At 42.0% G+C, this 23,493-nt stretch overlaps 1 protein-coding gene across 3 annotated transcripts in view; it reads left to right on the top strand.

The window, feature by feature from the left end:
- The first annotated feature begins 13,623 nt into the window (after positions 1–13,623).
- Positions 13,624–23,493, top strand: part of FAM184B (family with sequence similarity 184 member B) — a 71,659-nt gene continuing 61,789 nt past the window's right edge. For all 3 annotated transcript variants that reach the window (XM_069976471.1, XM_069976472.1, XM_069976469.1), the window contains exon 1: positions 13,624–13,883. In XM_069976471.1, coding sequence (XP_069832572.1) covers positions 13,761–13,883 — 123 coding nt within the window. In that variant the 5' untranslated portion in view covers positions 13,624–13,760. The remainder of the gene's footprint in view (positions 13,884–23,493) is intronic.

Raw genomic sequence — 23,493 nt, 5'->3', positions numbered from 1 at the left:
AGGCACAAGAGGGGAAATATTACTTCCAGGTGGGCACAGGGTGGGGGTATTGCTCCTCAAGGGCACAGGAGGGGGAATAATTACTATTTAGGAGTTTAAAAGATTGATTATTATAACATTGCACAGGAGGTAGTATTATTGCTATTTTTTGGGCACAGGATGGAAGGATTACTGCTACTTGGGGCACAGGATGGGGGGATTACTGCTACTTCAGGGCACAGGATGGGGGGATTACTGCTACTTCAGGGCACAGGATCAGGGATTACTGCTACTTAGGGCACAGGACCAGGGGATTACTGCTACTTGGGGGCACATGATGGGGGGCGGATTACTGCTACTTGGCGGCACAGGATAATGAGAACAGTGCTGGAAAAGTGTGAAGCCTAAAATGTTTGTCCAATAGATGCAGAGGGGACAAGGCATGGGTAGCAGAAGTCTTCATGATGGCCAGACTTGAAGGAGGAGAAAAGAAAAAGTGAAGTGAGTCGCCCCCATCACCTGTGAGTCACTATGCGATGTAACTGCACTTTTAATCATTATATTGTCCCTACATGGGGGTAATGTTGGACTTTGGGGGGCAGCTTAAATTTTCATGTGGGCTGGAAGGGTGCTTTATATGCCAGGGCTGATTTATATTCCCAGTCTGACCCTGGAATTACCCCTTCAAAAGTTAAAGAGCCTGTCCACAATATGGATGTCTGGCAGTTGGGGATGGCAACAGTGGCTCTAGGAACAGAAGTAGTTGCAACGAAAAGCAGCAGTGAAAGGACCACCAAGACAGTTTGCGGTTTTATAGATAAATGATTGCCCACAGGGGGTTTAAGAATAAAAAAAAAGGAAAAAGTTGGTAATCTGTGGAACATACAGTATTAGGCTATGTTCACACTGCGTATGAATCCGTCCGTAGTGCGAACCGCGATTATACGCAGGTAGTTTTGAGGTTGATGCGTTCGCTTGAAAGTATACGATATACGCCCGCACAATGCACACTACGTATGAGCTTATGGCCGGATCTTATACGCCGCCGTGAAAAATGAACAAGACCATTGTTTGAGGACGGAAATGTTGAAACTCACGGCCGTGGATTTCCATGCGGTCCCGTACGGAGTACTTATTTCAGCCAAATTGAACTTGATTTTTCGATCCAAAAGGTTCTGTGTGGTTTACGGGGCTGGGCGAAGATTTCCAAGTAAATGACCTGCCTCAGATCGCTTCGAATCAAGCTAGGGAAGCATAAATGTACTGCGGGCGTATGTTCGCGGTTCGTACGCATCCGGCCGCATGTCTATTTTTCCCATGCCCGTAGTTTTAGCCGCACATGTACGGTGGCGTACGATCTACGGACGGTTTCATACGCAGTGTGAACATAGCCATAGGCTATGTTCAAACTACGTAAAACTACGGCCGTAGTTCTCGCCGTAGAACTACGCCTGTAGTTTTGAGGGGTGGAAAAATGCCTTATTTTCAAAGGAATCCCGGCCGGAGCGTACACACATCGTATGCGCTCCGGCCGGGATCCCATCCCATTCAGTGAATTCCGGCCGCAGAAAGACCTGTCAGTTCACACAGTGAAGCAAGCGGCATCAGAGCTCCGCGGCCGGAAAGATCACCCGAATTTTTACAGCGTGTGAACATAGCCTTACTTAAACTGTAAAAGAGGAAACGATAAACTGAGGAGCTAGTTTGTAGCTAGTAGATTTTAAATGGATATATTTTGAGGAAAGCTATACTTAATGGAAGGAATTGTGGATGAGATTCGTGTTTTCTTTCAGCCTTAACATTAAAACAAGAGCTCTGCAAAGGGATAATTCATTGTTTCCTAACATACGGAAAAAATCAAGGACAATGTCGTTGGCAGCAGGCACTTAAATAGATACGGAGATCTGGAAGTGCTAAACAATAAAAAAATAGAAACTGCAGAATTCTTCATAATACTTGTTATAAGAGAACAAGTATGAGAGAAGGCTTACTATGGTCTCTCGTTGTAAGGAAATAGAAACATAGAAGATTGTCGGCAGAAAAAGACCACTGGGTCCATCTAGTCTGCCCTTTTAGTATTTCCTTTCTTTTTAAAAAAAATATATTTTATTGGATTTTTTCATAGTTATTGTGTACAAAACATCATACATATAAAGACATCCATAATGTAGTAAGAATTCACCGATCCAAAGAAATATACAGTGTACATATTGAGTATGACATCAGGCCTTCCCCACCAACTCGCTCTGGGTCCATATCAGAGCTCTACACAGCGGGATCACAATCTCCCTCTTCCTACTGGTTATACCTCTATCTATACAGCCCAGCATGCGATTTGCTTTCCTCACTGCCTGGTTGCACTGGAGCCTCATTTTAAAGGGGTTATCCAGCGCTACAAAAACATGGCCACTTTTCCCCCTACTGTTGTCTCCAGTTCAGGTGCAGTTTGCAATTAAGCTCCATTTACTTCAATGGAACGGAGTTTCAAAACGCCACTCAAACTGGAGACAACAGCAGGGGGAAAGTGGCCATGTTTTTGTAGCGCTGGATAACCCCTTTAAGGCTGTCAGAAATCACTATCCCTAAATCCTTCTCTTCTGAAGTCTTTTCCAACACAGTGCTGCCGATGTGATACTCGGATGGAGGATTCCTCCTCCCCAAGTGCATTATTTTACATCTGGAGACGTTGAACTGTCAAAGGTTATATGGCTATAGGATTTGATTGATTTGTTCAACTATGGTTTGGTTTGGGACTTTGGCTTACCCGAGACAATGTGCCAGCAAAAGATGAATGTGATGATAAAGGAGGTGTAGAGAATTGGTTCACAACCACCAAGATTACTGTACAAAGAGGTGAGTAAATGTTAAATAAAGCCCATAGCAATTTGAGTCCACAGGAAATTTGACACTTTCAAAGGTGGCAATAATCCAATGGGTCTGATAAAAGACCTTAGGATCAATGTATTATTTTCACCCCTTTTTGCAAGTTTGCGTTTTTTCCTTTATGCCAGTTTCAATTGTGCATAATACATTTTATTGTCATGCAATATATGATGAATAGGCATTCAATGTACTTTTTTGTTTTATGAGTGGACTTAGCTGCGCAATAATTTAGTAATTTTAATTTCTTTTTGTTTTACGCATAATTATTGCAAGCTGTCACAAATTCCTTTGCATTCTGGAATAAATTGGACCATCGGTAATGATGAGAAATTAGCTTTACAGACATGAACCTGAATGACTCATGGTCCCAGGAGAGCATCCACAGAACAAAATCATACCGAGTGAGCTGGAAAACAGAAAACAGCTACAATATGACGAGGATCGATAATGAATTGTTGGTATGAGGAGAGGTGAGAAGGATCAAAGCAATAATACAAAGCTCCTGCCTTAAAGGGTAACTATCCTTTTAACCTCTAACATGTCATAGTGACGCGTCAGAAGTTTTAATCAGTGAGAGTCCAAGTGCTGAAACCCCTGCAGATTGCTAATATGAACAGGCAGAAGTGCTTAGCCGAGAGCTGTGCCTGTTCATTTCCGCTTAGCTCTCCTCCGAGTGTGAAACGAGTAGTGTAGAGATATATAGAAATCCACCTGCTAGGAATCTGTACACTTCACACTCGGCTTTTCGAGGGGGGGTTGGGCCAAGAAGAAACAAATGAACATAGTGCTCAAGTTGGTACTTCTGCCCATTCGTATAGTGATTAGCAGCCATACCCCCACTAACCACAACTAGCATCCTGATAACAAAGCCCCCTAAACCACTTCTGGACCGTCCATTGACTTCAATGTGTAGGTGGTCAACAATTAACTTTTAACATTCTTGCAGAGTTTGCAGTGGCTCAGAGATCATGCCATTGCAGGAGAGGAGAGCTGCTTATTAGCATTGGTGTATAATTCCAAAGAGAAGGCAGGGATAGTTTATTACTGTCCCTGCCTCCCCATTAGCTCTAGGCACGGTGCTCAAAATATGCCCACTCTTTCCTTCCCATCATTGACAGCTCATTGCCTAGACTACTGACCACCACTCTGCTGTAAAACAGTGGTCTGGTGTATACATAGCTGATATATATATATATATATATATATATATATATATATATATATTTATTTGGAAAATAAGTATATGATACAGTGACGATTTTGCAAGTTTTCCCACCTTCAAGGAATTGATCGATCTGTAATTTTGATCCTAGGCAAACCCTTGCAGCAGGGATTTTGTCCCACTCCTCTTTCAGGTTTTGGGGCTGTCGCTGGGCAACATTGGGGTTCAGCTCCACAGGCTCCACTCCAGGACTTTAAAATGCTTCTTATGGAGCCACTCCTTAGTTGCCCTGGCTGTGTGTTTTGGGTCATTGTCATGCTGGAAGACCCAGCCACGACCCATCTTAATTGCGCTTACTAATTTTTAAAAAATCTTGCGATACATGGCCCCATCCATCCTCCCTTCAATATGGTCCAGTCCTCCTGCCCCCTTTTGGACAAAAGCATCCCCAAAGTATGTTTCCGACCCCATTCTTTATGGCTGGGATTGTTATTTTGGTCTCATCTGACCACATGACCTCCTCTCATGTGTCCTTTGGATCATCCAGATGGTCATCGGCGAACTTCAAATAAGCCTGAACTTGTGATGGCGTGAGCAGGCAACCCTGCAGGATTTTAATCCATGACGGCGTAGTGTGTTACTAACAGTAATCTTTGGAACTGTGGTCCCATCTCTTTTCTGGTCATTAACCAGGTCCTGCCATGTAGCTCTGGGCTGATTCCCGACCTTTTTCTGAATAATAATTACCTCATAAGGCGAGCTCTTGCACAGAGTCCTAGACCGAGGAAGATTGACAGTCATCTTGAGTTTTTTCCATTTTCTAATCATTGTACCTTCTCACCAAGCTGCTTGCCTGTCGTCCTGTAGCCCATCCCAGCCTTGTTCAGGACTACAATTTTGTCCACAGCTCTTTGGCCTTCTCCATTGTGGAGAGGTCGGAGTGTGATTGAATTGACAGGTGTTTTTATCCAGGTAATGAATTAAAACAGATGCAATTGATCCAGGTAATTCGTGCAGAGTAGGTGGAGCTTCTTGAAGTAAAACTAACAGGTCTGTGAGAGCCAGCATTTTTGCTGGTTGATAGGTGATTAAATACTTATTTCATGCAATAAAATGCAAATTATTTATTTAAAAATCATACAATGTGATTTTGTGTGCAAAAGAAGGGTCCATGGAGTCTCAGTTACGAGTCTCAAAACACGGGAACAGCCAGATATCCCTCCAGGGGAGGGAAGCCTATTGCCAAGGGGGTGCCTCCCAGTGGGGAGATCACCAAACCACCCTGATACGTAGCCCCTTCAGTCCCACTCGGTTGCGAGTATTGGAACATAAATAGGGAAATACCAGGGTGGCCCCTTTTACGTCAAAGTCTAACTCTGTGGCGAGTATTGTGACATGACAAGGGTTTACCAAGGCAGGCATCCATCCACAGACGATCGTTTCGGGGTAGTTGCCCCTCGTCAGTGTGGAGTAGGATTCTGGCTAACAGGGGCAATGAAAAATAGACCAACAAAACACAGCAATCGCTGAGCTCAGGGAGACCAGCGACAAAAAAATCAAATGGAGTACTCACTGAAGAGTCTCTGCTGATGCATTGCCCCCTATTAATTTAAATATGCAAAAGAAGAGTCCATGGAGTCTCAGTTACGAGTCTCAAAACATGGGAATAGCCCGATATCCCTCCAGGGCAGGGGGTGCCTCCCAGTTGGGAGATCACCAAACCACCCTGGTACGTAGTCCCTTAAGTCCCACTCAGGGAATGTGATTTTGTGGAATTTTTTTGAACTTGTAAAATCTGCAGTGTATCACATACTTACTTTCCCCACATTGTATGTATATATCATTGCAGCTATTTATACACCAGCTGAACCACTGTTTTTAGTGCAGAGTGATGGTAGAAACAATGGGGAGAAAAAGAACACCATATCAGGAGAAGGGGGCAAGTTTTCTAAATTAAAGTAGAATTCCGGGGAAATTTTTTTATTTAAGTATTATATTGCCCCCCAAAAAGTTATACAAATCACCAATATACACTTATTACGGGAAATGCTTATAAAGTGCTTTTTTCCCTGCACTTCCTACTGCATCAAGGATTCACTTCCTGGATAAAATGGTGATGTCACGACCCGACTCTCAGAGCTGTGCGGGCTGTGGCTGCTGGAGAGGATGATGGCAGGGGGATGCTCCGTGTCCCTCCAGTGCCCTGTGTCCCTCAGTGTCCCCCTACCATCATCCTCTCCAGCAGCCACAGCCCGCACAGCTCTGGGAGTCGGGTCGTGACATCATCATTTTATCCAGGAAGTGAAGCCTTGATGCAGTAGTAAGTGCAGGGAAAAAAGCACTTCCCGTAATAAGTGTATATTGGTGATTTGTATAACTTTTGGGGGGCAATACAATACTTTGATAAAACATTTTGCCGGACTTCTCCTTTAATGTATGTGCAGAAATAACAATTTGACAAGCTCTACAGGTATAACTATGTTTGCTGAGATGGAAATACCCCTTTAACCTCCCAAAAGCTAATTTACTCCCATAATACTCATCCTTTCACTCTTAAATAGTGTTGTGCTTAGAGAGTCTCCTCCAGTCTCTATTAGCCCGTTGTACCCCAAACATGAGACACTCTTATTATTCTATGACCCTTCTGGAATATTACATCTTTATGGTCTATCCCATAGATTTGGTTTTATTTCAGTTGTTTATTTTAATCGAGTATTGTTTGTACTTCTGCTTTCCTCAAAGATATATATCCTTCCAAATTTTTTATTCTAGTTTTTTGCCTTGGATAATGTTTTTCCACATTTTAGTTAAATCTGCTCAGACAATTGAATCTGTGCACGAATGCCTTCCATTTGCAGGGTTAGGTCGGCGAGTTTGTTACTTCTTTTTAGAGCAGCATGAATTTCCCTAAATATCGATTTAGGAGTGGGGAGCAGTTTGCTCTCTGGTGTCACCTATTGGAACGGTAGTGTCCCTGATCACTGCATGGCCGATAAATAAGTGATATAATGATTCTTGGTCAGGGCTTCTAGACTTCTGTTGACCCCATAGTCCATAATCTCAGAACTGTGGTTTTGTGGACTACAGAACCCCCATGCATGTGTGCAGGAAGCCTTATATATATATATTCTAGGCTTGTCAACCTATTGTCATTTAAGGAGTTTGCCACAAGAAATTTAAATAAATTGTATGAAAAAAAAGCTGCAAACTGTACAATCTAGGCCTCTGTTCTCTGTGATAAACCTGTTCTGTCCAATGCTCTGTGAGAATTTTGTCCAGCAAAATGTTTTCCAGTGCATCTAATGTTTGGAATAATCCAACATTAAAAGGGGACTTATAGTGGCTGGCACAGTCACAAACAAAAAAAATTTCAGCCAAAGACAAAAAGAGATTATACTCATATTTGGCTGAGATCCAATCCTGCTTACAGAGACTCTGTCAGTTGGTTTATGCTGTCCTATCTCAGGGTAACATAAAGTACCGTATTTTCCAGCGTATAAGGCCACTGGGTGTATAACACGACCCCTGACTTTTAATCAGATTGTCAGGGATTCGTCTTATACGCCGGAAAATGTGAACCCCTGCCTGACCGCAGTCCTGCTGTTGTCAGGCAGGGGTTAACTGCAGCTAAACTAAGGAAAAAAACAAACAGTTAACTCACCTGGGCCGGTTCCCAGCCTCCGCTTGTCTTCTCCTCCGCTTCCGTTGCCAGCGCAGCCAGTGTGACGTACACTGACTGCGCCGGGGATGCCCGAAACTCTCCCCAGCAGCCGAGCCTCTAATCGGAGAAGCACGGCTGCTCGGGAGAGCTTCCGAAGAATGACAGAGGCTTCGGGAGGCTCCGGAGTAATTCTTCCGGAGCCCTCCCGAGCAGCCGAACGTCTCTGATTAGACGCACGGCTTCTGGGGAGAGCTTCAGGCATCGTCACACTAGCTGCGCCGGCAACGAGAGCAGAGGAGAAGACGCGTGGAGGCCGGGAACGGGCCCGGGTGAGTTAACTGTTTTTTTTTTTTTTTAAATTGTCACCCCATACGGTGGGGATGTGAGCCATTTTTGAGCCCCCCCACCATATGGGGCAACCATTCCTGGCGTATAAGACAACCCCCGACTTCTGACAAGATTACTCGGGGTTAAAAAGTCGTCTTCTACGCCGAAAAATACGATAGTGACAGAGAAACTGAACAGAATGATGTATCACTTCTCTGAGTCGCAGGTATCCTCCTGAATAACATGGACAATAACTATTTCTCCCCATTATGTGCATGAGCCCAGTAGTCTTGGATGTTCATGAGAAGCAGAAAACTCTGCCCACCAGCTGCTCATTGGCAGTTATCTATCCATGCTGTGTATGGACAGTCAACTGTCAATCAGCAGGTGGGGGAAGGGGTGTGCAAGAATCCTATTCTCCTGCATATTAGGAGAACGGCTGAGCAGAATGATGAACGTAATACACTGATCTGTTCAGCAAAAACCTAGTGACAGATTCCCTTTAAATTCGTAACTGTTATATGAACAGGAACATAACGGCAGGGACACATATGATTTATGGTATTCACACACTTAGGGGACTTTACTCGGCTCATCCCCCAACAATCAAAGCTTCCATATTCTGACTCTAGGTAGGAAAAAAGCTCTCCAGTCCTTCCGACCAGGTTATCACAGGCACTGAGAACTGCTTCACAATTTGGGCCCCACCCCTTTCCATGCAGTTCCTCTCCACTAATCTCCACATTTCGGAAACCTCTATATAGTGCAGACACAAGGCATAGCTCGGAGAGGTTTGGAGCTATTACTGTTCACAATCAACCTGTAGTATTCTTTGGCAAGAAAACCCATTTTCAAAGACTGTATTAGAAAATATGTTCTCGACCTTCATCCATTATCTAGAACAGAGAACGACCATAAAGAGTATTTCTCCATCTGGAGGACTTGGCACAGCCATGAATTATACAGGCAGCTCATTGAGCAGGAGTGCCTGAGGATTCAGTGTTAACACATCTTGGAATGGGTGGAGAGTAAGAAAACTGTACGAGTATTTTTATTTAGTTTTTAACTATTCTTAAAAACATGTTAAAGCAAAAGTATCACTATATGTACAGTGGAGGTGTATAAATTAATACACTAAACTGCTAACAAAGCAATTTGATTTTGTATTTTTTTCACCAGTTATTATATATATATATATATATATATATATATATATATATATATATGTTTTTGTAAGCACACAAACTGATTTGTATAGTATAAAAAAGAGTTGTAAAAATATGTCTGTTTTTATAGACGCCTGTAAAACCACAAAATCATTGAACACCATGCAGACAAAAAAAAAAATTGGTCAACCTCATTTCTCCGGAGGAAGATGCCACCATTTAAGGCCATGGAGCCTAATGTGCTCATGTGCATCATGTTCAATTAAAAAACTTCAATAAATAAAAAATCTGCTCAAATGGTATTAGCCTTAAGTGTTTTTCAGTCATTAAATTACTTAGTTGGCAGACTTCTTCTTAGCACTGACAGATCTCCTCTGTATTGGCAAACTGCCAGTATCCACTCTATCCTGAGACTGGGGATTTAGCTAAATGAAGGGTCGGCATTGTTGAATGACAGTCTGCAGATTTAGAGTAATGGGTCATCCTTTAGTTTGTTTTACCTATTGACAACTATCGATCGCTGATATTTTAGTGCAGAACGCATTGCAGTAGAAAACACACTTAGGGATTAAGACCTCCTTCATACATTCTTTTTTCATAGCATTTGCTATGAAAAACTGCACAATTTTTTATTTGCCCTCCAAGATGCAGTATTTCAGGCATTCCCTCCCCCCTTTCAACAAAAAAAAATCTATTAAAGAATTTAAAACATGTTCTTTTTTAAATAATAACATGTGATAAAAATTTTAAAAGAACACAAACTTTGAGGTATGAAACACCATAGCTTCAACATGCTGAAATTCAGAAAAAATGCTGCTAACCCCCAAAATGCCTCAAACAAAAAAAGTGTTGTGTGTAACTCACAACCACAGCAAAACTCCGGTTCAGGCTGGCATTACTAGAATTTAAGTTTTTTTTTAATTCATCTGAATAAAAAAGTTTTTATCAGTTGAGGTCTGGGTGCTGAGAACCTCACTGACTGCTGAAATGGACAGGCTAGAAGCCCTTAGCTGAGCATTGTACCTGTTTATTTCTGCATTAGCATTGTATGGATTAGCATCAACTTGCCGAGCATACAGTTTAACATGTCGAACAGTTTAGCAAGTTCACTCAACACTCGTATGGATGTATAAAAAATCTATGAACTGAATGGGCAGAGCAGAGTATTTCTGCCATTTGTCTTAATGATTGCTGGGGGTGTGAGCAATTAAAACTTCTGATATGTCCCTAAGGGTCCTATTACACTAAACGATTTTTACCGATTAACGACTAGCGATAAACGGTCGCAAACGAGATTGTTTATCATTAACCTGAAATCGTTCACCATATTACACAGAGCGATAATCGTTAGTTGCGATCGTTACTATGATCGTTATTGTGATCCCAGCAAAACATTCTGATCCCAGCAAAACAATGAACAATGTGCAATTACACTGAACGATTAGTGAACAAATGCAGAACTTGAGCGAACGAATGTGGAATTACAGCGAACGATAAGCGAACAATTAACAATAATTTTAGGTTCAGATCTAAATCAACGATCAATGATATACGAATGTTTTTTCGATCGTTGCCTGCAATTACACAGAACGATTATCTTTAAATTCGAACGATTAAACGATTTTTCACACGATTATCGTTCTGTGTAATAGGGCCCTAAGTGATAGTATTAAAGGGGTATTCACATCTCATAAAGAAAGTTACCCAGCCTGCTTTTGGCCACCATTGCTGGTGTGGAAGCCAAAAACAGATAAAGTGTAAGAGTTATGCCATTTGCATAATTCCCATTGACTATAATGGCGTCAGCCCTGCAAGCTGTGCTCTTTATGTAGCTTTTGGATTTACATAAATAGAGTAGCTCATGAGGCTACACCATTTGCACAACTCCAATTAAAGTCATACACATCTGAGAGTCAGTTGATTCTGCCAGTGGTTTCAGACAACTTTTGTCTAAAGTACTTGAAATCATTCCCCATAATACACTGAACAATAGTTGTTAGCTACGATTGCAATTACGATCCTTCCTATACTCTAGTAATAGGTCCCTTAGTCACTCTGCCCCTGGTGTCATATAATTAGGCCACTTGAGGGACCCCCTTTATTGACAGCAGCTTATGATTTGCCAATGGACTTGAGCCAATAAAATTATGCATCTTCTTCCTCAGGAATTTTTTTTAACAGAGTGGTAGGCCCTATGGATAGAAGCCATAAATCACCCCACCCTCACAAGTAATACAGTCTATGAAATGGAATATACAAATTATTCTCATTTTCTTTTTGTAACCGAATAGTCCTTTAACAGGGTGATTCAGTAACAGATGCTGCAGAGGTTCCTCACCTATAGATGTCCACACACATGCCAGTCACAGATATCCCATAGTGCAAACTCTAGCTACCCCATACGTCGCCTCAGTGGTGCCTCAGTCACAGATGACCCATTGATCGCCACAGTCACAAGTGCCACAGATATCCACCAGAACCCATTTTGCACTTGTTTTCTCCATTGTACTGGGCATAAATGCACCATGCATGACAACATCATCATGTATTGCTTTGCGAAGGAACCTGGTGCGACTCCCCTATTTGCATTAAAGGGGACTTTTGGGCAAAACAGACTGATTAGCTATCAAAGGAATAGGTCATCAGTCACTGATCAAGGGGGTGCCAACACCTGGAACCCCTGCCGATCAGCTGTTCAACACCCTCACTACACAGTGAATGGGTTGGAAACAGTTCTGTTGACTGCATAGCTGCAGCTCAGCTCCTATTTAAGTAAACTGTGAGCTGCAGTAACTAGGTTTGACCACTACACAGTGAATGGAGCCAGCTGCCCCCAATCCTATTCACTGTGTAGTGCAGACGCTGAACAGAGATTCTGGGTGTCAGCAACCCACCGATCAGTGACTGATGACTTTCCCTGTGGATAGCTTATCAGTCTATTTTGGCCATTATACCTCTTTAAACTGGCAAATTAATCAGGTACCTATAGAGTTTTGGAAATTCCTATCCATTCTGCACAAGTATTCACAGTGGTAAAAGAGTGATTCTGAAATGTATTCTTTTATCCGGAATTGTTATTTAAAGGGTACCTATCATTTAAAACAGTGCTTCTCAAAATGTGAGGCAGGCCTCACCAGTGAGGCGCCCCCTAGTTGTTGGTGAGGCCCAGCTGAGGAGCCAGTTTTCACAAAAGAAACTATAATCTGCACAGTCCTTTTTCTGTTTGCAAAAATCTCCATTTTAGCAACGTTATTCATTTATTTTGTACTTGCTTTATTAGTATATAGAGCTTGGGAGAGAGGTGGCAGGTAGCCCTCGCATTATTCTCAGCTTTTAAATGGACTTTCACCACATATGGTGAGGCCCAGGTACCCTCTTGGTGAGTCTGGTGAGGCCCAGGCATTGCCTTGGTCTGTTGGGTGAGGCTCCAGTAGAAAAAGTTTGAGAAGCACTGATTTAAACAATCTTCTGGCATGTCATATCGACTTGTTAGAGGTTTTTATCGGTCCGGGTCCAGGTGCTGAGATCCCCGCTGATCGTTAGAATGAAGGAGCAGCCACGCTCAGTAGCCTCTTCATCTCCAACTCACTGCTAGTGTAGCGGTGGACGGAATTATAATGGAGCCCTATAGAATTTCTGGTAATCGCTTTACTGGAAGTTCCATAGGGCTCCATTAAAATTCCATTAACCGCTACTTTAGCAATGAGACAGAGAATAAGAGACAGAACGCATGCTACTGAGTGCATCTGCCCCTTCATTCTAACGATCGGTGGGGGTCTCAGCACCTGGACCCCGACCAATACGAACCTCTGACATGTCGCTATGACATGTCAGAAGTTTATATAAATGATAGGTACCCTTTAAGCAGGTTATTTGTTGCCTATGGTTGACATTTTAGTGAACTCAGACGTTTACAACCTGCAGCATCTTATATATCCTTGCAACTAAAAAAAATTGCAAACCCATTCCGTAGACCTGCAGAAATAACAATATATCCTAACAATAAAATTCCTATGTAGTAAAAAGAAAGACTGTGATTTGGTGCTTTCCAGAGCAATATAAAACCCAGTATACATATGGCCGTAAATATAACCTCTGCATTAGAAATGATTTCCAATACATGAAGAAAAGACCTGCTGTATAATTTTTTTAAAAAAGCCGCACAAAAATAACCCTTGTGTGATGTCACTCCATCTATCGAGAGAAGCAGAAAACGTCTCAGACGCTGAATGTGGTGTTAATATTATATGTGGTTTAGGTGGAGATATTCCTGTGTCTAGCTCTGTACTAGCTTCTGTCTGCTAGTCTCCTGAAATGCATGCTAAAAAGAATTCCCGGCATCTCCCTGTCAGCTTTTAGTCCAATAAGGAAGCCACAGATATACAGCACATGCTGCAGCTCCTCTAGCCTGGCTGCTTTCTGAAGGATCAGGACATCTGCAGTTACAGGAGAAGCGTGCGGGGGCCTTGGCTGCCTCTTCTCTGCAGCCACTCTCACTGTATACAAAAACCCTCTTCGATGTGCCTACGTAGTCCGAAACCCACTTGCTGATCAGTGCTAAAGAGAGGCAAAGAAGAGAAGAATGGCCTCGGGAAAAAATCAGCATGGCATGTATAATGGATCCAAACAGAGCCCGCTGCTATCGCAGGAATACACTCATGAACTGCATGTTAAGATGTGTAAGAAAATCGCTCAACTAACTAAGGTAAGATAACAAGCTTCCTCTCCGTCATGCCTCCTAATGTGCAGAAACCCATTAGGCGGACGTGTGATAGTGATACGGGGGTACGGTGTGATAGCACACTCCTCCTCATCCACTTGTGTTTGTAATTATCGATACTTAATAGGATCTTCAGATACACTCGAAGACGGCTAAATACTTCATTTAGTACCCAGGTGGTCAAGGCTTCCTTCTATATTTCTTCATTTTCAGAATGGTCATCTATATCATACAGGTATAACGTGAGCTACTCTCCAAATGAAACTTGTGTTCCGTCTACACCGGTCTGTAAATTGTCATTTATCAGATTTACATTCAGGTAGAGAGGTTGTTCAGGGTGTGGACGTGTCTAATGTAAGTTTTTTTGGGTAGAAAACACCCAGGGCTAATGTATTATCCATATTTAAAATGGTGCAGTGGCAGTGCAGTAGAATATACAGTAGGTGATAAAGTAATAGACTGCCAAAGTCATTATATTTCATTTACATTATAGGAGAAAGGAGAAGAGGGAGGGGTGCTAAATGTCACTAGATAGATAGATAGATAGATAGATAGATAGATAGATAGATACGATTCAAGAACATTTTTCAATATGTGTCCAATATATATCAATAGAAAGCAAAATACTGGAGTTACATGTTTTATGCATTTTCTGTCTATATCTGTGGCAGTCACTGTTTGACAGCCTGACACTATTGATAAAAGGGCTGAACATCTCTGGCGATGCATCAACTCATTCAATATCTACAGATTTATGTATTTCGTGATATGCATCTTATATAGCGTTGAGCAACCTTCAATCATATTGACAGATATAGGAGAGAGTAGATCCCATCGTTTTTTTTTATCCTCTAGAAATATTGCTTACACGTTTTATGGTCTTTGCATTGTTGTAGTCCTGTTTGAAATTGGAAGGAGTATACAAATTTTTCTACATAATATTAAGTCCTGAGCAGATTTATAGTCCAACATATCTAAACATTTGGAAAGGATTTCCTAACGCTTCGAAATACTTCATAATAGTGTGACACTTATGTAGAATCGGCCAAATACTATAGAAGTTTTAGGGTCCAATACAGAAGTAAAGACAGTTAAAGCATCAGGTCTGTATTCCCAAACATCATATATCATATTTGATGTAAACTAGAAAACTTGCTTGTACTTAATTTGATTGGCAGATTTATATATATATATATATATATATATATATATATATATATATATATATATATATTAGATTATTATAGAACAGCAGTTTGTGCTTCAGAGCTTGTCTTCTTTCTGTAATTCTGGTATCATATGGATGTAATACAACATCATTTTTACATCCAGTATAGCTCCAATTTCTGACCTCACTGTAGGTCTATTGACCCTGATTGACAGCTGTCAGTGGGGGTCATTAGAAACAGCAGCCTGTATTATGATAGCTGTCACTATACACCTAACACACATACATGCATAAACAAACTTTTGCCTCCACCTTCTTCTACCACTTTTCTATGGATACATTAAAAGGGTTATCCAGCGCTTCAAAAACATTGCCACTTTCTATCAGAGACAGCACCAGTCTTGTCTCCAGTTTGGGTGCAGGTTTTGTAACTCAGTTCCATTGAAGTGAATGGAACTTAATTGCAAACCAAAGCTGAACTGGAGACAAGAGTGGTGCTGTCTCTGGAAGAAAGTGGCTATGTTTTGTAGCACTGGATAACCCCTCTAAGGTGGCCATGTACATTACATATCTGTCATCCAACATTCAGCCTATAGCTTTTTCCCCTGCTCTCCTACCCATATTCATGCACACATAAAAGGGTATTCCGATTTAAAATAACACCATATATTCTATATATGATAGCGGATAATTGTCAAATTGTCAGAATGGGGCCACCAAGTGCTTGAGTTACACCTGCATGCAGCCTCTGCATTCATTATCTATGAAGCTGCTGAAGGTAGCTAAGCATTGTACTCAGCTACCTTAGGCTACTCGATAGACAGTGAATTGTGGCATGGGTTGCCACTCTGTTCATAACAATCAGTTGAGGCCTTGTTCTAGAGATCATGGGAGACAAAGATTTTCATGCAGAAACTGATTTAATAGGGAACTATCAGCAGGTTCCTACGCACAAACCTGCTGATAGTTCCCGGTAGCTGCTGAAGTCTTATGAGCGCCAGTCTTCTCATTGTCTCAAGTGCCACAGTTTTCAAGATAATAAAAGAGGAACTATCAGCAGGTTAGACAAATCTAACTTGCTGATAGCTCTCTATTGCACAGGAGATGCCGAGAAGGAAGGTATGTCTCTTACCTTCCTCCTCAGTGCCATTCCCCTTCAGTAAGTAGTTTGCTCCACGGTCTCGTAAGATAGTTAAGAGCACTGGGGCACCCGTTAGGAGAACTGCCTGCCCCCATATTGCTGATAGGGCCCTAGGGAGGGACGGGACGGCCAGGGGTGCATCATCGCTGTGGGGGTAGGGCGGTGCTCCTAATGGGTGCCCCAGTGCTCTTAACAATCTTACTGGAATGATCTAACTGCACCAGAACAGTGTCTCCTGTGCATTAGGGACATAGTAGGTTAGATTCATCTAACTGCTGATAGTTCCCTTTTAATGCAATACACGTATAGTAATTCATTCGTTAGGAGGACTGGGGGTGTTTCTCAGCCTCCCAGAGCACCATTAAGCCCATCCGCTGCCTTAACCTCTCACATCACCTGATGCATATTGCAGCCGGCCTACTTATGCATGTGTATAGGTAGGCAGGGTGAGAGGGGTGAGAAACACTCAGTACCCCTATTGAGTAAATTGGCATATTTGTTTTGCATTAATTATACTGAAAACAACGGCACTTGAGACGGTGAAAAGACGGGCGTTGGTAAGATGACATAAGTGGCTACCGGGAACTATCAGCAGGTTCCTAAGTACAAACCTGCTGATAGTTACTCTTTAAATGTTCAGTTGCTCACTGTATTAAATGACAGCCATGAAGTACATGGAAGGTCATCAAAAGTGCAAAGTTCGAACAAAGAAATGAAAATGTATTTATATATTAGACAACAAATAAGAAAACTCCTGCACTCAACAATTCAGCGTCTTCATAGTTTATTTAAGCAAGGCAGCAGGGAGGTGCAGGCACAGCACCTGGAACGGCAGTTTCAGGGACCACCCCTTCTTCCAGCCATGATAACACATACTTATACATTAGCTGTGTTAAACAGGCTTTTTTCTAATCATGCAAATTTAAATCACTGTTATCAGTCGCACATCACTCTATGTAAATGGGTGATGTGCGGCCAACAAAGATGAAATTAGAAAGCCACATGACTATTAGAGCCATGTAAAGGCATCGATCACAGAGATCACAATCCAAGGCCGCTTAAAAGGTAGCATTGTTTTTAGGGAATGAATACAAAGAGACGTCATATGGTGGGACATGGGTGGCAAACTGGTCTATGATACAGAATCATAGAACCTCCATATCTGGCATTGTACAGGGTATGTGCATGTGGCGTGCTGTCCGCACAAACCCTTAGGCTCTGTTCAAACCACATTTGTGTCCAATGTGCAGCTTGTATGTTTGTGTCCATATGGCACTGACTTCCATAGTCATTATGATCTGAAAAGCTTAGAAGAATACACAATTCACAACCATGAAAAATAGGTATCCAGATGGAAAACTCTCAGACGTGTGCCCAAAGGGCGTCTATCTACACTCAAAGCCAATGGCTATGTTACTTCTTTATAGGTTTGTCTATATTATGCAGAATATACATCTGGCATAAACATAGTGTGAACAGAACCTCGAACGCAATGGTGCTGGAGACTTGGACTTTGGATATTTTTGCTTCTTCAAAACAAATCCAAGTTGCAAGGGGAAATTAAAGTTACCGAATCCTGTTTGTAGAAACAATTTAGAAAGAGAGAAATAATGTCACATTCAAACATTTGTTCCTCTGTGATGAAACCCGCACCGGTCCACAGAGAATCCCAGCAGATTGGCTGCTTATTTATATTGCAGGACTGTTTCAGTGTCACCTGCGCATTCTCTGGAAGAGATTTGTAAAATGCAGACAATTTCCCCCATTATCTGGGTGTGATATAGATAGAATGCTGATGCAAAAAATTTGTATGTCATTGTATTGAAAATGAACGTGATTGCAGAACAGTGTTTTGACAGAACTATACCGTTATCTCTGAAAGATGGGGCTGCGCAGAATGACAAACAGCTGAGTCACAATGAGCAATTATCCTATTATTCCTCCTCGATGGACAAAGTCCCTTCATGTATTTTTAATATTTCAAATTACTGCTGGATGAGGTGTAAAAGAAAACCGTTTCCTGGCCAGTATCTGTTTGTTTTTATACATTTGAATATAAATTTGAGCCCTGTGGCTCTGCTGGGCAAAACTCAGAACGGTATGAAATTGTGCAGGTGTTATTTGCTTTGGACAATTAGTTTGTGATGGAAGGAGTGACCCAGAGATCAGATCAGTTATTTGCACTCCGCAGTACCACCACAGGTAAAATGAAGCATAAGGTTAGGCATGGAAATCAATGGGCTGTCCATGTAACATTCCAAAATGCTCAGTCCTCCACAGTCAGATATATAAGGGTTGTCCGGCCTTTTTTGATTTATGCCCAGGGAGGGGGTGTTTGAAAATAGTAAAGAACACTTACCTCACTCTACCTGATGTTGCATGCTTTCTCAGCCAATCAGTGGCTGCAGTGGTGTCCCGCCCCAGTTGCTGATTGGCTTGGTGGGACTGCAACATCACGGCCTCAGAACCCAGATGCAGCCACACGAAGGGGGCATTGGCAGCGCAAGAGCTGGAAGATAAGTATATATCAATATATCGGGCAACTATCAAAAGAGACTCCTGCCCAGACAACCCCTTTAACTTTAAAAGCTTGGTTCAGTTAAACTGAAGACAGTTCAGCTGTTGCAGCAAAGTAAAAGGGTTATCTAAGATTAGAAAAACACAGCCTCTTTCTTCCAAAAACAGCCCCGCACCTGTCCTCAGTTTGTGTGTGGTATTACAGCTCAGTTCCAGTGAAGTGAATACACACAAACTAAGAAAAAGAGTGGCGCTGTTTCTAGAAGAAAGCAGCAATGTTTTTCTAATCCTGGATTACCCCTTTAAAGTGTCACTGTTGTTACAACTTTCAAAATCTAAATCTACAGTAGATGTGATATAAAGCAAGTTTTTAATATACATTCATTATAAATTTTTTTTTAGTTATTATGAAAAACATAGCACACATTACCTGCTCGGCGTCGCTGCTGTGTGAGGCCAATTAGGTAATGTATGCTCGTGGACGGGGCTGCGGCCGGCCGGCGGTGTGGGAACTAAAGGGGCCGGGTCCCATACAGGCAGCGGATCCGCTGTGTGTATGGGACGCATTCAGCTTCACACTACAGGATCCGCAGCGGATTTCGCTGCAAATTCCGTTACATGTGAAGCACCCCTTAGTCTCTTTTTTTCAATCAGCACAATTCAGAAAATCTGCCTTCAGGAGACTGGACCTGGATTTCTGGTATGTATAGCTTTGTTTTTAGCATGATAACAAAAAAATGAATGTAAATTACTAATTTGTTTTACTTCACATCCACATTTGATTTAGATTCTGAAAGTTATAACGACAGTGACATTTTTAGATATGAAATAATTGACCATCATGTGTCATAAAAAACACAATGGCATTTTTCATGTATTGTACCCTAGTGCACTTTTCCATTGAAGCAAAGGAATAAGTTGAAGCTTTTGCTTCTTAGCCCTGGCTACGTCTCTGTCCCTGTAGCTATGTTTGCATCCCTGTAGCTGTTGATTATTGGTCTCCAATTTAGAATATGGAGCTGATGTAAGTTACTGCCTTAATCCCAAAGGATGTTCTATTGATTTCTATATTTGTATTCTTAAGAAGTCAATGGAGACGTAAATTAGGAGGTAAATACAGCAATCCATATCCAGTGCAGTATTTCAATACACAGTATACTACTTTAATGCACCTACACACCCCAGTGAGATCATAGGGTATGAGAGCGGTTATGTCCTCTGCAATGCCTTTTGCTACTCAAAGGCTTCAGATAAACCTGTGAAACCAAACACAATTCTTATAATAGAATCCTTAAAGGGGTTGTCCGGCGAAAAAAAATTATTCACAGAATAACACACATTACAAAGTTATACAACTTTGTAATGTATGTTATGTCTGTGAATGGCCCCCTTCCCCGTGTTTCCCCCCACCCACGCTAGACCCGGAAGTGTGGTGCATTATACTCACCGCATGTCGTGTCGTCCACGGTCTCCGATCGTCAGCAGTGACGTCTTCTTCGGGAGCTTGGCGGATCTTCCCGAGGAAGACGTCACTGCTGACGATCGGAGACCGTGGTCGGCACGCGACAGGTAATGTATAGCGCACCACACTTCCGGGTACACGGGTGGGGGTGGTGGGACACGGGGAAGGGGGCCATTCACAGACATAACATACATTACAAAGTTGTATAACTTTGTAATGTGTGTTATTCTGTGAATAATTTTTTTTCGCCGGACAACCCCTTTAAAACCACACAAATGCAAAGCTGTGGCTTTATCCTATCATACAAACTATGTAAATTGATCTAAAGAATGTAAAAGTAATGTATCCCCAACGTAAAGCCAGATACTAAAACATGTTCTTTTTTCTAATCTGTTTCTACTTTCTGATTTTAATTTTTGTACATTATTTTGGGGGTTATCCTAACAGCATTTAGAGACACTATGGACTATGGGATACAACAAACAGGACCTGTACCATTCAAATGAATGTCAAAAGCTTGTGGGTGTGCTCAGTGAGCTTTAGGCAAATTTATAGCCCATTGCTTAGTATTGGGTTAGTCATATGTTCAGTGTTTTCACCAATCTCCAATCCGTTCTGTTTAATAATAGAACACGTCAACAAGTCATAACTCGGAACGGAAGCACGGCGCGGATTCCGCATAGAAATCAATGAGATCCGTGTTTTTCACCGATGTACACAGATATGATATCCGTGTTCATCCTTAAAAATCATGGATGTGATGTAATCAATGTAATTTAAAATGCTTTAAACAGATCCATGAAAAACACAGACACAGAAACAAAATGGATGTAAACACGGACGGTTATGCACGGATCATGGAGGTAGATAGCAGACTACATTCATGGACCAGGAAAAACACTGAACGTGTAAATGCAGCCTTATAGAGGCCATTCTACTGGGAAGAGGACGCTGAGTTGTGAGCAACAGCTATTGCATGTATCTCTGTTATCTATATACTGGTGTCACCTGTGTCTGTGTTGATAAGGAGGAGACTGCTGGGAAATGATCCGAACAGAACAGGATGTCTCCACTTCTAGTTAAATTATGGATAGTAAAATGGAAAATTAGACATGGCAAAAATAGGTTTAACATAAAGCAATTGAAACAATAGATCATTGTCTGATGACATATTTCCTTTAAAAAGGAGGCAAACTAAGGCCTCATTCACATGATCCGTTCCGCAATGACCAGAGGAGAATTGTGGCACAGATCCCCCAAAGTGCAGCCCCCCTGCCGCCCGGCAACAGAGATGACAGGGGGTCAGAAGGCAACTACTCGCTTACTCCTCTACCCCCCCTCCGCCCCGTGTCGCCCGGCTTGCATGTTCACCGGCACAGGGTGAGTAGGCGAATAGTTGTCTTCTGCACTTCTTTCATTTCTGCTGCCGAGCGGCGCACGGGGGGCGAGGTGGGGATCCTTGCCATGATCCGCACTAGGACATGTCCTATTTTTTGCAGTGCTGATTGCGGCACGAATCGTGCAAATGGACGTGTGGACGTGTGAATGCAGCCTGAGTGGCTACAATGCAGTCTTTGGGCTAGTATGGCTCGGTTTCATGACTATATCCTTAGTATTCATTGTCAAGATCTCCATGCATGTAGTGGAATATGCAGATGTGTGATTTCTATGCTGCTAGTCTTTTCTTTATTCCCTATTGCCCTAGTTTTGTTCAATTGTTTATCCTCTGATCAAAGAGCACATAACCCACTGAATTTAACACTATGCATGCTGGAAGTCTCGTCATCATATCATTACCCACAATGTACAGGAAATCACAGGTTATCTGCTTTAGTAGGCAATACTCGGAGCCACCGTATTTACAAACACTCAATGCAATCTGTATTGTAGAATTATCACATCCCCATTATAATCTGCTGTCTGTCCCTTTTAGAATATGAGGGTGTTATACATATATACAAAGACGTAGGAAGGACACTGACAGTAGAAGATTATCTCTCTACAAGGCATAATCATAAAATACATCCTCAATATAGCACAAAATTACCTCTTGAAAGCTTTCAGGCATGGGACCACATATTGATTTTCATTCAGAGCACAAATAATCTACCTAAAGTAACAGCGGTATAATATACAGTGCCCTTGTGTTTGGGCAGTTTTTGTAACATTGCAGATCTAAAGGGAAGGTCTTTTTTTGAAGTCTGATGTGTTCTAGAACACAGGGATGACTCATCCTACCGAGATTTCTGCATAGAAGAAAGTGGCTGCAACTCTATATTAAATGCTAGGAACTCATTGGTATACTGACCCCTATACTTAGCAGAGGTAGTTTGACCCTTTGGTACTGCTCATTTAGAATTTTTCATAGTGTAATTGGTAATAAAATTGGGGCTTAGTATGAAATAGGTGTTGTATTTGGGCTTTGTAATGGGAACAACTAATAAAGAGGATATTAAAATGCTCGCATACAAGTACCAGGTAGCTAGTATATCATGTCACTGTGGGACAGCACAGGTACGCTGCTGGGGGATTAGCCATTGTAGACTAGCATGATTGCACCAGGCAATGTGCATAGCTATGCAGCTTTATATTTCTATCGTGTTTACCGGAAAATAAGATGTCCTCTTAAAATAAGGCCCCCCCCAAGTAGACTAAAGGGGTTATCCAGCGCTACAAAAACATGGCCACTTTCTTCCAGAGACAGCCCCACTCTTGTCTCCAGCTTGGGTGGGGTTTTGCTGCTCAGTTCCTTTGAAGTGAATGGAGCTTAATTTCAAACTACACCTGAACTGGAGACAAGAGTCGTGTTGTCTCTGAAAAAAAATTGGCCATGTTTTTGTAGCACTGTAAAACCTCTTAAAGTAAAGCACCCCCTGAGAGTTAAGCACCTCCCTAAACTAAGGCACCCCCAAAAGTAAGGCCACCAGGATGGGGCCAGAAGCATCAGCGGTGAGCAGGGAATACTGGAAAAATGCTGCAGGCCAGTGGGGGTAATAAGGTAAGTAGAATAATTTCTATTTTTATACTATTATCAGCCGCCGGCCATGCATCACTACATGTAGCGATGCGCGGACGGAGGCCGATGATTTTTAAGCAGCTTTCAACTACAATTATCAGCCGATGATAATTTCTAATGGTGATCATTGTGTTTATTGCACAGAGCGATAATTTACCGAATCAGGTATCTATGTATACTACGTGTACAAGAGATATATAGGCTAGGCACTGCTTCTCCGTGTACCTCGCAGATGCTGGGTATATGTGGTGTGGCCCGAGAGTCTCGGATGTGTTGTGATAAGTGCCTTAG

The sequence above is a fragment of the Dendropsophus ebraccatus genome, chromosome 7, assembly GCF_027789765.1.
Source record: "Dendropsophus ebraccatus isolate aDenEbr1 chromosome 7, aDenEbr1.pat, whole genome shotgun sequence".
NCBI classification, from domain to species: Eukaryota; Metazoa; Chordata; class Amphibia; order Anura; family Hylidae; genus Dendropsophus; species Dendropsophus ebraccatus.
The sequence above is the reverse complement of the archived record's forward strand: the minus strand, read 5'-3'. Positions and strand labels throughout refer to the sequence as shown.